At 42.1% G+C, this 16769-nt stretch overlaps 1 protein-coding gene across 1 annotated transcript; it reads left to right on the forward strand.

Annotated features, from left to right (window-relative positions):
• The first annotated feature begins 3450 nt into the window (after window positions 1-3450).
• LOC138897557 (uncharacterized) lies at window positions 3451-3762 on the forward strand. Its single transcript, XM_070183539.1, has one exon. It carries the CDS (start codon window positions 3451-3453, stop codon window positions 3760-3762), a length of 312 nt encoding a protein of 103 aa, XP_070039640.1.
• Window positions 3763-16769: the final 13007 nt, after the last annotated feature.

Here is a 16769-nt window from a genome sequence, read left to right on the forward strand (position 1 = left end):
ATGACCTTTGGACTGGGATATCAATACACTTGGCATGAGTATCAAAATTGGTCACCACCATGGCACAGTCCCTATCACCCTCTCGAGCAACCGATACCACATTTGAGCCAGTCCTTCCATCGGGAGGATATGATGTGGGGATCTGAAGAAGATGAAGTGCTAGCTGGTTTGAGGAACCTATTCTTAGAAGATGAAGACATGGACTGCAGTGTAATAGTTGAGGAGGAGGAGGAGGAAGGCCTCGTCATCCAGATAGTGGAAAAGGGAGCTGTTCTCAGGAACTGGACTGCCACACCATTAAGGGCCCATCGAGTTCCTGGGTAGCCTGGCAATTAGCATCATTTATTTTAAAAGCAATTTTTATGAGCATTTAAGACATTTTCAGTATTTTGTTTTAAGCATGTTTTGTTTTGAAATAATTGCTCGGGTCATCGAGCCGTACCTGTTTGACGTTTTCAAGATTTATCTAATGCATTGTTATTTTAGTTTTTATTATTATTCTTTATGTTTTTTTCTCTACAGCATTATTATTACCTATCCCGATGAACTTATGACTGTGACATGCAATGAGACAACTCAACATAAGGATAGTGACTCGAAAGAAATAGAAGAAGAGGATATAATACCTGAGAAAGTTGTTAGAGAAGTTAAAGATTTTGAGAACAAGCCTACGTCCAACTTGGATGAAACCGAGATAGTCAACTTGGGAGATTCCGAAACAGTCAAAGAAACTCGCATAAGCATTCACCTGTCACCATCAGAGAAAGAAGAATACATCCGTTTCCTGAAAGAATATGAAGACATTTTCGCATGGTCTTATGATGATATGACTGGTTTGAGCACGTCCGTAGTGGCTCATAAACTACCCACCAACCCAATGTGTCCGCCAGTAAAGCAGAAGCTCAGAAAGTTCAAGCCAGATATGAGTCTAAAAATCAAAGAAGTCACCAAGAAGATCAAAGCTAAGGTTCTCAGAGTGGTTGAATATCTAACTTGGTTGGCTAACATCGTACCAGTTCTGAAGAAGGATGGGAAAGTTAGAGTATGCGTCGATTATCGGGACCTAAACAGAGCAAGTCCAAAAGAAGATTTCCCGTTACCCGATATACACATACTGATCGACAACTGAGCCAAGCATGAACTCCAATTCTTTGTGGATTGCTTCGCGGGATATCATCAGATCTGGATGGATGAAGAGGATGCCAAAAAGACAGCTTTTATTACACCGTGGGGGGTGTACTGCTATAAAATGATGCCATTTGGTTTGAAGAATGATGTGGCCACTTATATGAGGGCCATGACAACTATTTTCCATGACATGATACACAAGGAGATAAAGGTATATGTGGATGACGTCATCATCAATTCCAAGAAGAGTACATATCACATAGCAGACTTGAGGAAATTCTTTGATCGGCTTCGGAGGTACAATTTGAAATTGAATCCCGCAAAATGTGCCTTCGGGGTCTCCGTAGGAAAATTGTTAGGATTCATCATCAGCCGCCGAGGAATTGAGCTAGACTCATCAAAGGTTAAGGCTATCCAGGATTTGCCACCTCCAAAGAACAAGAAAGATGTAATGAGCTTCTTGGGATGTCCTAATTACATCAGCCTCTTCATAGCACAATCAACCATGATTTGTGAGCCAGTTTTTAAAATGTTAAAGAAGGATACCGCAACCAGTTGGACTGAAGACTGCCAGAAAGCTTTTGACAGAATCAAAGAATATTTATCCACACCGCCAGTCCTGGTCCAGCCAGAACCTGGTAGACCACTGCTACTCTATCTCTCCGTATTTGATGGGGCTTTCGGTTATGTCTTGGGACAACCCGATGAGACGGGAAAGAAAGAACAGACCATATACTACCTGAGTAAGAAGTTCACACCCTACGAAGCATAGTATTCTTTGCTGGAACGCACCTGCTGTGCTTTGACCTTGATAGCCCATAAACTGAGGCACTACTTATGTGCCTATACCACATATCTCATATCAAGGATGGATCCTCTTAAGTATATCTTCCAGAAACCCATGCCTCCAGGGAAGCTGGCAAAATGGCAGATATTGTTGAGTGAATTCGGCATCGTCTATGTGACTCAGAAGGCGGTTAAGGGACAAGCATTAGCGGATCATCTTACAAAAAATCCTGTAGGAGGAGAATACGAACCACTAAAAATGTATTTTCCTGATGAAGAAGTATCATTCGTAGGAGAAGATATCACCGAAGCCTACGACAGATGGAGAATATTTTTGATGGAGCCGCAAACATCAAAGGATTGGGTATTGGAGCCATTTTGGTGTCAGAAACATGTCAACATTATTCGGTATCCACGAAACTCAGATTTTCGTTCACCAATAATATGGCAAAATATGAGGCTTGTATATTGGGGCTCAATTTGGCCGTTGACATGAATATCCAGGAATTACTGGTAATTGGTGATTCAGATCTTCTGGTACATCGGGTGCAGTGAGAATGGGCTACAAAGAATACCAAGATATTACCATATCTATATCATGTGCAAGAGATGATGAAGAGGTTCACGAAGATAGAGTTTAGACATGTCCCGAGAATCCAGAATGAGTTCGCAGACGCATTGGCCACCTTTTCCTCCATGATACAGCATCCGGACAAGAATTTGATCGACCCCATTCCGGTGGGGATTCATAATCAGCCAGCTTACTGTGCTCATGTTGAAGAAGAAGCAGACGGGAATCCATGGTTCCATGATATCAAGGAGTAATTGGCAAAAGGAGAGTACCCGGAGCATGCAAATCATACTAAAAAATGCACGCTCCTAAGATTGTCCAACCATTTCTTCCAAAGTGGAGGAATTCTGTACAGAAGGACTCCAGACTTAGGGTTATTACGGTGTGTTGATGCCAAGGAAGCTTCCAAACTGCTCGAAGAGATACACTCTGGAACTTGCGGCCCACAGATGAATGGTTTCGTTTCAGCCAAAAAGATACTGAGGGCAGGTTATTTTTGGATGACTATGGAAACAGACTGCATCAGGTATGTTCAGAAATGTCATCAGTGCCAAATACACGCAGATATGATACGGGTACCGCCAAATAAACTCAATGCAGCGAGTGCACCTTGGCCTTTTGCCGCTTGGGTAATGGACGTCATTGGACAAATCGAGTCTGCCGCTTCAAACGGGCACAAGTGCATTTTAGTGGCCATAGACTACTTCATAAAATGGGTCGAAGCTGCATCCTACAAAGCTGTAACCAAGAAAGTCATCGCAGATTTTGTCAGAGATTGTATTGTTTACTGATTCGGGGTTCCAGAGTCCATCATCAACGACAATGCCGTTAATCTCAAAAGTGACCTAATGAAAGCTATGTGCGAAACCTTCAAAATCAAGCACAAGAATTCCACAACATACATGCCTCAAATGAATGGAGTCGTGGAGGCCGCAAACAAAAATATCAAGAAAATACTGAGGAAGATGGTAGACAACCACATGCAATGGCACGAGAAGTTACCATTTGCCTTATTGGGGTACCGTACCACAGTTCGCACATCAACCGAGGCAACTCCCTATTTGCTGGTCTACGGTAGCAAAGCTGTCATTCCTGCCGAGGTTGAAATTCCTTCTTTAAGAATTATACAAGAAGCTGAACTCAGTGATACAGAATGGATAAGAAGCCGCTATGAACAATTAGCTCTCATTGACGGGAAAAGAATGAAAGCAGTGTGCCATGGTCAACTCTATCAGAATAGGATGTCCAGAGCTTTCAACAAAAGGGTCAAACCTTGATAGTTCGTACCGGGGCAGCTGGTACTGAAGTGGATCTTCCCGCATCAAGATGAAGCCAAAGGGAAATTTTCACCCAATTGGCAAGGGCCCTATATGGTTCACAGAGTACTAACAGGAGGAGCACTCATACTCGCAGAAATGGACGTAGAGATGTGGCCAAAGCCTATCAATTCAGATGCAGTCAAAAAATATTATGTTTAGAATGTTCACATTTCTTCATCTGATGTAATTGAACTATGCTTGACCTGATTCCCGTTTAAGAGGGGATACGTAGGCAGCCCTGTGGGTTCGGTCACAATTCAATAAAATTTTCATTTTCCCCACAACCAAAAACTAGGGCAGAATTTTGAGGAGGACCCTCAAAAGTCCGGAGCAAGTCCAGTTGAACCGTACTGAAGTCTAACACATGCGATAGGTCGACATGATACTTCCGGAGCATAGATACGTAGAAAACCAAATGAATTCCTGGTAGAATGGGGGGCAAGGCAAGCTCATAAGCAACCTCCCCAACTCATCTCAACACCTCAAATGGTCCTATAAACCTTGGTCTCAACTTGCCCTTCTTCCCAAATCTCATGATTCTCTTCATTGGCAAAACCTTCAAGAGAACTTTTTCACCCACAATAAATGATAAATCTCGCGCTTTCTGATCCGCATAACTCTTCTGTCTGGACTGTGCTGTACGAAGTCGCTCCTGAATTAACTTTACCTTTTCCAAGGAATCCTTCAACAAATCAGTACTATATAACTTAGCCTCACCGGGCTCAAACCATCCGATGGGCGAACGACATTGTCGACCATATAAAGCCTCAAATGGAGCCATCTCGATGCTGGATTGGTAACTGTTGTTATAAGTAAACTCGGCCAAAGGCAAGAAACGATCCCATTGAACTCCGAAATTGATCACACATGCCCTGAGCATATCCTCCAAAATCTGAACTGTCCGCTCTGACTGCTTATCGGTCTGCGGATGAAAGGTTTTGCTGAGCTCTACGTGGGTCCCCCAATTCACTCTGTACTGATCTCCAGAAATATGAAGTAAACTGAGGGTTTCTATCTAATATGATGGAAATTGGCACCCCGTGCAACTAAACTATCTCTTGAATATAAATCTAGGCCAACCTCTCCGAAGTATACGTAGTCACAACCGGAATAAAGTGTGCCGACTTGGTCAACCTGTCGACAATGACCCAAATTGCATCAAACTTTCGCAAGGTCCGCGGCAACCCAACTACAAAGTCCATAGTAATGCGTTCCCATTTCCTCTCCGGTATAGTCATCTGCTGAAATAAGCCACCTGGCCTCTGGTGCTCATATTTAACTTGCTGGCAATTTAGATACCTAGCTACATACTCAACTATGTCCTTTTTCATCCTCCGCCACCAATAATGTTGCCTCAAGTCACGATACATCTTTGTAGCACCTGGATGAATAGAATACTGAGAACTGTGTGCCTCCTCTAGAATCTTTTTCCTCAGTCCATCCACATTAGGAACACATAAATGATCCTGGAGTTGTAGAACATCATCTGTGCCAATAGTAACTTCCTTGGCACTACCCCGTAATACCGTTTCTCGAAGAACCATTAAGTGTGGATCATCATACTGGCGAGCCTTAATCTACTCAATTAATGAAGATTGGGCCACAACACATGCAAGAACTCGGCTGGGCTCTGAAATATCCAGCGTCATAAGTTTGTTAGCCAAGGATTGAATTATCCAAAGCGAATGGCCTCTCCTCTATTGAAGTGAAAGCCAACTACCCATACTCTCCGCCTTTCTACTCAAGGCATCTGCAATTACATTCGTTTTGCCCGAATGATACATGATAGTAATATCATAATCTTTTAGTAACTCAAGCTATCTGTGCTGCCACAAATTTAGGTCCCTCTACTTGAACAAATGTTGTAAACTGCGATGATCAGTGTAAACTTCACAAGACACCCCATAAAGATAATGCCTCAAATCTTAAGAGCGTGAACAATTGCAGCTAACTCCAAATCATGTACCGGGTAATTCTTCTCGTGGGGTTTCAGTTGACGTGAAGCATATGCAATAACTTGCCCATCTTGCATTAATACGCAACCCAAACCAATGCGTGAAGTATCACAATACACTGTATACATCCCCGAACCAAAAGGCAACACTAGCATTGGTGCAGTAGTTAATGCTGTCTTGAGCTTCTGAAGGCTCACCTCACAATCATCAGACCATCAAAATGGATCACCCTTCTGGGTTAATTTTTTCAAAGGTGCTACAATAGATGAAAATCCCTCCACGAACCAACGATAATAACCTGCTAATCCTAGGAAACTCTTGATCTCAGTCACCGAAATGGGACGTTGCCAATTCTGAACTGCCTCAATCCTTTTTGGGATCAACTTTAATGCCCTTGCCCGATACAATATGTCCCAAAAATGCTACAGAATCTAGCCAAAACTCACATTTTGAGAACTTAGCATAAAGCTTTTGTTCCTGCAGTGTCTAAAGCACCACTCTCATATGCTGCTCGTGTTCTTCCTTACTGTGCGAGTAAATCAAAATATCATCAATGAAGACAATAACAAACAAATCGATATATGGCCTGAATACCCTGTTCATCAAATCCATAAATGCCGCTGGAGTGTTAGTCAAACCAAAAAACATCACCAGAAATTCATAATGACCATATCTAGTATGGAAAGGAGTCTTCGGAACATTCGAATCCCGAATCTTCAACTAATGGTAACCTGACCTCAAGTCGATCTTGGAAAACACCCTAGCACCCTGCAACTGGTCAAATAGATCACCAATATGCGACAACGGGTACTTGTTCTTAATGGTGACTTTGTTCAGTTGGCGATAGTTAATACACATTCGCATAGTTCCATCCTTTTTCTTCACAAATAACACAGGTGCACCCCAAGGCGATACACTTGGTCTGACGAACCTTTTTGCTAATAACTCCTCAAGTTGTTCTTTCAATTCTTTTAATTCTATCGGAGCCATGCGATACGGTGGGATAGAGATAGGCCGGGTATCTGCAGCCAAGTCAATACAAAAATCAATACAACGATCCGGTGGCATGCCTGAAAGATCTGAAGGAAATACATCAGAGAACTCCCGAATTACAGGCACTGACTCAATAGCTGGAGTCTCTGCAGTAATATCCCGAACATAGGCTAGATAAGCCAAACAACCATTCTCGACCATATGCCGAACTTTTAGAAAAGAAATAACATGATTAGATGCGCTGACTAACGAACCCTTCCACTCCAAACTAGGAATTCCGGCATTACCAAAGTAACAGTCTTAGCATGGCAATTTAGGACGACATGATACGGCGATAGCCAGTCCATGCCTAGGATAATCTCCAAGTCGGTCATATCAAGCAGCAGAAGATTTGCTCTAATCTCATAACCACAGAATGCAACAACACAGGACCGATAAATCTGATTCATAATAACAGAATCGCCCACAGAAGTGGACACAAAAACATGACTACTCAAAGACTCTCGAGAAACACCTAGGAAATGAGCAAATAGATAGGACAAATATGAATACGTAGATCCTGGATCAAATAATACGGAGGTATCTTTGCCGCAAATAGAAATAATACATGTAATCACTGCATCTGAGGCCTCTACATCTGGTCTGGTCGAAAAAGCATAGAACCGAACTGGAGCACCAACTGGCTGGCCTCCACCTCTAGGACGCCTCGTACCCACCTGCCCTTCACCTCTGGGTGGTCGGACGGCTAGTGGAGCAGCTGGTGCAGTAATCATAGGCTGCTGACCCTGCTGCACTGGTCTACCCTGAAGCCCGGGGTAGAATCTCCGCATGTGACTGGGATCCCCGCACTCGTAACAACTTTTCGGTGAGGTAGGCTACTGACTAGAAATCCGACCCTGGGGACCTGAATACCCACTGGAAGAACCCAGAATAGCTTGTGGGCGATAAGAACTCTCTGGCATAGCACTGAAATAAGGTCGCACTAGGCACCCCGAGGAGGCGGTGGTGCTGGATATGGGGGCCTACTGCACTGCCATCTCACGAACTGGCCTCTATCCCCAGACGGAGCACCTTTGAACTCTCCAGAATATCTAAATCACTTATCCCTAATAACCTGCTCTCGGCTACGTTGACACACACCCTCAATCCTTCGGATGATATCCACAACAAACCTCTGCACTCTCTCCGCCTTTGTAGGGAGTATCATAAGTGCATGTCGAGGTAACTCAGAGAACCTCGCCTCATAATCGGTCACTGACATATGACCCTGCTTGAGCTGCTCAAACTGGAACAACAACTCTTCCCTCTGGGAGGGTGGAATATACATGTCCAGGAAAATACGGGTGAACATGTCCCAAGTCATCGGAGGAGAATTTGCTGGTCTGCCAAGAAGATAAGACTTCTACTATTTATGGGCTCTATCTTCCAGTTGAAAAGTAGTAAAGTCTACCCCATGAGTCTCCAATATCCTCATGTTGTGCAGTCTGTCCCTGCACCGAACAATAAAAACCTGGGGATCCTCATGTTGCTCACCCCCAAAGACAGGAGGATGTAGTCTAGTCCATCGGTCCAATAGCTTCTGCGGCTCGGCAGCCGCAGCTGGTCTGGGCTCAGGTGTAGTTGCTGCCACTGGCTGGACTCCATCCATGGGTAGTGCACCCTGGGTCTAATATACAGTAGTTGTCTGCCCATGAGCCTATATAGTAGGGGTCTGTGCTCCCCCGCCCGCCAGAGATGTGGCTGGGTCTGCCGGAAATAAATCGGCCTGAGTTATAGTATCCATGAACCGCAACATACGGCCCATGACCTCCTGGAATCCTAGTGCAGACGTAAAATCCACCGGAGCCTGGCTCTGCTACGGGCACCTTGCCCTGTTCCTCAATAATAGGATCCTCCGCTGGACCCACTAGTGGCATAACTGGAACAACTCTGGGACGTCCTTACCCTCTGCCATGGGTTGGAGCCCTCCCTCGGCCTCTAACAACATGGGGAGTAGCTCTTCCCTGGTCTGGAACCTCATTAGAGCGCGTTCTCACCATCTGTGAGTGAATAAGAGAAAGATATTTTGTACTACATTATTTGCACGATGGTAGATGAAGAAAATGTAGTTTTCCTAACAACCTGTTGCCTCTCAAAGATAAGTACAAACGTCTCTGTACCTATCCGCAAGACTCTATTAGGCATGCTCATAACTTGTGAGACCTACATGAACCTAGTGCTATGATACTATGTTGTCACGACCCAAATTCACCTATAGGTCGTGATGGCGCCCAACATCCCAGCTAGGCAAGCCAACTAATGATGTAAACATATATTCATTTCTTAAAAAAATTATCCGAGTAATAAAACTCGGAGTACTTGCAAAAATTAAGACAATGTGAAAAAATAAGATAAATTAAAACCCAAGTAAAATAATTAAATCCAAAAATTCTACTAGTGTTTAGCAAGACTTGGTGTCACGAGTATATGAGCATCTAGTTGATTATAGAAAATTCTAAATACTGTCTAAAATAAAATAGACATAATACAAATACAAGAAGAGGCACTAGTTGTTGCATAACGGCTCAGAAATGTTGCTCACCACTAAGCCTCTGGATAACGTGGGTGCGATCCGATAGGTCCTCCAATAGTACATGTCTCAAGTCCTACACAAATAATGCAGCAAGGTAGTATGAGTACGTAAACAATGTGTACCCAGTAAGTATCAAGCCTAATCTCGAAGAAGTAGTGATGAGAGGTCGACTTTGACACTCACTATTGGTCAATAATATTACAATAGAAATATTTAATTAAACATGATTTTCAGGTGAAGAACGATAATTTTCTAAACAAGCATAAATAAATAAACTCCTTAAATTTTAATAATTTCTAATTTATCAATTTAGCTTCACAAGGTGCAATTACATTATCAAGGTATCGTGTAATTATTATTATTAGGCACGATTTCTCCCGAGGTCATACGGCCTGATCCAGAGTGTCGTGTGCACTGCCGAAGGATGTGCGGTGCAATCCATAGATGCATCTATACTGCCGAGGCGTTCGGCCCGCTCCACAAGAAAGGAGGACATTTTCTTATGAACCTCCGGAATGAGAAGTTGTTAATATTAACACGTAGGGTATTCAATCTCTATTAACAATTCGATAATTTACACAAAATTAGAGTATATGAAGTTTTGATCTTTTACTATTTCTTCAAACAATTTACAATATAATTCCAGTAATTTAATTAAATAAAGGAGCAATTATCACAAGTAATTCATGATTTGAGTCCTAAACTACCAGGACATTAGAATAATTAGTAGCTACGTACGGACTCTCATCACTTCGTGCGTACGTAGCGCCCATAATTAGCAACAATTAATAATGTGAATCACCTATGGGGTAAATTCCCTCTTACAAGGTTAGGTAAGACACTTACCTTGTCTCAAAGCCCACTTCCCGATCACAAAGTCGGGAAAAATCTCAATTCGGTGCCGAAAATTCCGAAACTATCCAAAAGTTATATAAAATAATTAATACATGCACAATAATTTGAAATTAGACTATTAAATAAATTACCCTATCCAAAATGGTAAATTCCTAAAATTCACCCCGGGCCCACGTGCACGAATTCTGGAAATATTTGGAGGAAAACGTTACCCATAATCTCAAGAACTCAAATATACAATTTCCATCCAATTACATAACCATTTTCGTGGTTAAAATCTCATTTTTGTCAAGACCTAGGTTTTTCATCTAAACCCTTGATTTCCAAGATTTACAGGTTATAATCTATCCATAATCTATGTATTTAACTCAAAGTGTGTAGAATTAACTTACCTCCAAGTTGCTAGTTGAAATCCTCTCTCAAAAAGCTCCAAAATCGCCCAAGAATGGAGTAAATGGGCTAAAAAATGACTGAGCCCCAATTATTTACCCATTCTGCCAAGCAGTGGTTTCACATCTGCGGCTCCGCATCTGCAAAAATGGCATCGCAGATGCGGCTTCCCCTTAAGTCGGCCTCGTCCGCTTCTACAGCTTGTACATCACATCTGCGATGCGCTTCTGTGGTTGTACCTGCACATCTGCGCCCAGTCCGCTTTTGCGGTGCCTTCATGCACCTGCAGCCTTGCACTTATGGCCTTGCACCTATGGCTGGCCAAGCATAGGTGCGGTTGCAGCAGAAGCTGGAAGCTTCAGCTGCTGCTCCAAGGTCCAAAATCGATCTAAGCCTCGTCCGGTTAACACGCGAGTCCCCCGGGGCCCCGCCCGAATGTACCAACAAGTTTGAAATCAAAAAACAGACTTGCTCGAACCCTCGGAACATGTAAAACAACATCAAAACTAAGAATCATACCTCAAACCAAATTGATTCAACTTATAATTTTCAAATTCTTCAAACTTAGTTCGAACGTGCCGAAACATACTTAAACTACTCGGAATGACACCAAATATTGCGTGCACGTCTTAAATCACCATACGGAGTTAGTCTCAGGCTCAGAATTCCAAACGGACCTCAATTAATACGAACATACGCCCAAGTCCAAACTGACCGATCGTTTCAATTGGTTTGGGGTGTGATTCTTAGTTTTGATGTGTTTTTATACGTTCCGAGAGTTTGAGTGAGTCCATTTTATGATTCTAAACTTGTTGGCATGTTTGGACGAGGCCTCAGGGCCTCGGATGCCATTCGGACGATGCGAGGATTGAGTTTTAAACTAAAGAGGGCTGTTGGTTGCACTGGTTCTGGTGTAACCGCACCTGCACGCCTTGGGACACAGGTACGAGCCTACAGATGCATGGTTCATGTCGCAAAAGCGGCTGGGAGCATTTGTCCATGGACCGCAGATGCGTGCGAGTTTGCGCACCTGTGAATGCGTAGGTGCGATGGGGGAAACCGCAGAAGCGGCTATGTCCGCAGGCGGCTATGTCCGCAGGCGCGTGTCGATGGTCACATGAGTGGTCGTGCGAGAGCGGGTATAGCTCCGCAGATGCGAACATTGGCCAGCTGGGGGAGGACCACACCTGCGAGATTCCCTCCGCAGAAGTGGCACCGCAGGTGCGGTAGTGGCCTCGCAGGTGCGAGATTCGCTGGGAAGTGGGGTTGTTTTAAATATGGGACTTAGGCATTTTGCCCACTTCTTACACTTCTTGGGGGTGATTTTGAAGCTGGTTAAAGAGGGTATTTTCATCAACTAATTGAGATAAGTAATTTCTATCAAATGTGAGTTAAATACATAGTTTATGAGTAGATTATAACATGTAAATTAGTGAAAATCTTGAAGTTTAAGTGAAAACCTAGGTTTTAATAAAGAGGAAATTTAACCACTAAATTTGTTATGGAATCTAGTGAAAATCATATATTTGAGCTCATAATATTATGGGTAATAACTTTCTCCGAAACCTTTCGGAATCCGGGCACGTCGGCCCGGGGGTGAGTTTTAGAGATTTTTCAAATAGGCTTGGGAAATCACTTTGATAGTTATGATATAAACTTTTGAATAGGTATTGATCATTTTATATAATATTTGACTAGTTTCGAGTCATTTGGCAACAAATTGAGGGTTTGAGCACAATCTTGAACCGGAAAGTAGGCTTTGAGATGATTTAAGTCTCTTTTCTAACCTTGTATGAGGGTATTATCCCCATAGGTGAATTGATTAACATGCGTTTCTATTTGCGGGGGCTACTATTTGTGGGGGCTACGCAAGGCACGAGGTGATGAGAGTCCGTACATAGCTACTAATATATGCTATTGTCCGGGTAGTCTAAGACCCATATCATATTATACTTGAGATGTTTGCACCCTTAAATGTTAATTTAATTTCTTAAGTTAGATTGAAAACTTATAAAGGAATTTTTAAAAGGTTAAAATTCACTTACTTGAAGTTGTGAATGGAACACTTGACTGTTATTGGGAATTTGTGTTTCTTTAAAGTATTTTTCTTTGTGGAGCGGGCCGAACGCCTCGGTAGCAGAAAGATGCATCTATGGTTCGAGCCATTCTACCCTCGGCAGTGCACATTTTAAATATTTATGTTGGATCGGGTCATACGACCTCGATATAATTTGCGCATGATACATCTTTGGAATCATTTATGATCGATATTGCTTCATTGGGTTGAGATATAAATTGTTAAATGATGAAAAATAAATTCTGGACTTAGTACTTGTGAAAGGATTATTTATTATTTCCTTTTATTGGGTTTTCAATATTATTCACGAAGTCCATGCTCATTTGTAAATTTTGGCATATTAGTTTTACCCCATAGTAAGTATCAAAGTCGACCCCTCGTCACCACATCTTCCAGGTTAGACTGGATATTTATTGGGTACATATTTTTTATGTACTCACGCTACACTTCTGCACTTGATGTGCATGACTTGAGGTAGGTACTTTTGGATATCAGTCCGGCACGCACACTTGATTACTACTGCGAGACTTTACGGTGAGCTGTCTTCCGAGCCCGTCTTGCAGCAGCCGAAGTCTTCTTTTTCCTTATTTCTCAGTCTATTTTATTTCAGACAACTGTATATTACTCTTTTGTATATTTTACTAGTAGCCCATACATTTTTGACACCATCTCTTGGTACACACTAATAGACTTGTGGTTTTATCTTTATTTCTACTGTTATGACTACATTTAGCTGCTTCTATTTTGATTATTCTAAATCTATTATTTATTAAATCTTTTAAATTAAAGAAATTTATTTACTTGAAAAATTTATTAAAAAGGAAAATCACTAGATTGCTTAAGGTTGACTTGCCTAGCAACGGTGTTGGGCGCCATCTCGATCACTTGTGGTTTTATCTTTATTTCTACTGTTATGACTACATTTAGCTGCTTCTATTTTGATTATTCTAAATCTATTATTTATTAAATCTTTTAAATTAAAGAAATTTATTTACTTGAAAAATTTATTAAAAAGGAAAATCACTAGATTGCTTAAGGTTGACTTGCCTAGCAACGGTGTTGGGCGCCATCTCGACCTAAAATAGAATTGGGTCGTGACAAGAAGGTTCCTTGAAAGTCTCGCCGATGAAGGGAATCATAGGGATCGGGAAAAAGGGCAAGTTGAGCCCAAGGTTCAAAGGCCCATTTGAGGCATTGAGACGAGTTGAGGAGGTTTCTTATGAGCTTGCTTTGCCTCCAAGTCTATTAGGAGTTCATCCAGTGTTCCACGTGTGTATGCTCCGGAGGTATCATGCCGCCAGGTCGCATGTGTTATACTTCAGCACGGTTTGGCTAGATAAGAGCCTGGGTTATGAGGAGGAGCCGGTTGCCATTGTTGACAAGCAGGTTTGCCAGCTGAGGTCCAAGAAGATTTCTACGGTAAAAGTTCAATGGAGGATCCAACCAGTCGAGGAGGCAACTTGGGAAGCCAAGGAGGACATGCAGAGCAAATATCCATACCTATTCAGCACTCCAGGTTTGATTTTAGACCCGTTCGAGGACGAACGTTTGTTAAGAGATAGAGAATGTAACGCCTCGATCGATCCCTACTCCCCTAAATAAGACTCCCCATATGTGGTTTTTCTGTTTTATGATTGCGGGGATAGTTTGTTCGGGATTTGGAAGGGTTTGGATTGAAATCGGAACACTTAGTTCCTTAATATTGGCTTTAAAGGGGTAAGTTTGACTTGGGTCAACATTTCTAGTAAACGACCTTGGAATAGGGATTTGACGGTCCCAATAGGTTCGCATTATGATTTTAGAGTTAGGCGTATGTTCGAATCAGGTTTTGGATGACCCGTGAGCGTTTCGGTGCATAAATTTGAAAGTTGGCACATTGATGGTTTTAAAGTTCTTTAAATTTGGTTTGGAGTATGTTTTGGTGTTCTTGAGGTCCGTTTGGGATTTCGAGCATGAGAATCATTTCGTATGGTGATTTAAGACTTGCACGCAAAATTTGGTGTCATTCCGAGTAGTTTAAGTATGAATCGGCGCGTTCGAAGTAAGTTGGAAGAATTTGAAGTTCATAAGTTGATTCTATTGGTTTTGGGTTGCGATTCTTAATTTTAATGTTGTTTTCCGCATTCCGAGGGTGCGAGCGAGTCCATCTCATGATTACAAACTTGTTGCTATGTATGGATGGGGCCTCGGGGGCCCCGGATGCCATTCGGACGATGCGCGAAAGTCGTTTGGCCTTGGATGAGTAGTTGAAGCATCAAGCTTCTGGTGCAATGCACCTATGGAGGGCCAGCAGAAGGTGAAAGCTCGTAAAAGCGAGCCAGCAGCTGTAGAAGCGGCCCAGCGTGGGAAGCCCAGAAATCATAGATGCGGGACATCGTGCGCACCTGCGAATGTGCATGTGCGATGGAAGCAACTATAGAAGCGGCCAAAGCTACAGATGCGGCATGCGCGTCGCAGCAGTGGTCCTGCAAAAGCGGGCCTGTGGTCCGCAGATGCGGAAGAGGTAAACTAAGGGAGAGTCACATCTGCGAGGCTTTCTACGCAGATGCGGAAGAGGTCCGGGGGTGAATTTTAGGAATCTTCTAATAGGGGGTTAGGTAATTACTCTAATAGTTAAAATACAAACTTTTGAACGTGTATTGATTAATTTATATAACATTTGACTAGTTTTGGATTGTTCGGCACCTAGTTGAGGCTTTAGAGTGAATTTGAGGCCGGAAAGCGAGCTTTGAGACAAGGTAAAACTCTTGTCTAAGCTTGTAAGAAGGAATTTACCCCATATGTGATTTATATTACTAATTTCTTCTAATTGTGGGGGTTACGTATGCACGAGGTGACGAGAGTCCGTGTATAGCTACTAATTATGCTTATGTCCGGGTAGTTTAGAACCCAAATCATAAAATATTTATAATATTTGCACCCTACCTATTAATATAAGTGCCTAAATTATATTGGAACTTGACAGACGAATTGTAAAAGACCAACTTCCACTTACCTGATTTTCGGCGGGCTACTTCATTGTTAATAAACATTTTGTTTCTTTGTACATTAGCCTTGTATTAGCTTGTAAATCGGTTGTTCATAAAGTAGACTTTCTTGTGGAGCGAGCTGAACGCCTCGGCAGTAGATAGATGCATCTATGGTTCGTACCGCATGACCCTCGGCAGTGTACACATTATTCTGGATCGGGCCGTACGATCTCAGCATAATCGTGCGTGATAATACTCGGAGCTTAATTATATTTAATATTATTTTATGGCCTGAGAGGTTAAAATTTTATATGATAGAAATGGACTTGGGATTTATCATTTGTGAAAGAATTATTTATGTCCTTCTTGTTATCGAGAGATTATTATTTACATAAACCATTCTCATTTAGAATTTATGTATTTTTATTGTTAGCCCATAGTAAGTGTTGATGCCGACCCCTCGTCACTACTTTTTTGAGGTTACACTAGATACTTACTGGGTACATGTTGTTTATGTACTCACACTACACTTCTGCACTAATCGTGCAAGATCTGAAGTAGGTGCATCTGGAGGTCATATTGGCGCGCACCCCCGTTATCTCGAGGCCTAGTGGTGAGCTTCTTTCTGAGCCGTTCTGCAACACATGGAGTCTCTCTTTTGTATCTATTTTTCTGTATACTTTATTTCAGATAATAGTTAGAGTTTTGTATATTCTATTAGTTTCTCATACACTTGTGACACCAGGTTTCGGCACACACACTAGTATACTTTATGGTTTTGGAGTACTTATATCACTATAATTGCCACTCAATTGTCTTCGTTTTATTTATTAATTTTTCTACTCCTTAATTTCTTAATAAATAAAATTTAATTTCTTGGAAACTTATTTAAAAGAGAAATAACATGGATTAGTTCACCGTTGGCTTGCCTAGCAGCGACATTGGGCGCCATCATGACCTATAGGGAAAATTGGGTCGTGACATGTAATTCAAATAAACCTTTTTTTATTTGGCATTGACCGTTAGTTGTAGGAGCATAAGTGAGCCAGAAAGATAACGGTGAGTATTGTTGGCTCAATAGATGGACGGATGGTATATTTGTACCAAATCAAATAGTGTGAGGATAGTTTTGTCCCTTATCAAGATTTCCGTAA

The sequence above is a fragment of the Nicotiana tomentosiformis genome, chromosome 8 (assembly GCF_000390325.3).
Source record: "Nicotiana tomentosiformis chromosome 8, ASM39032v3, whole genome shotgun sequence".
NCBI lineage: Eukaryota > Viridiplantae > Streptophyta > Magnoliopsida > Solanales > Solanaceae > Nicotiana > Nicotiana tomentosiformis.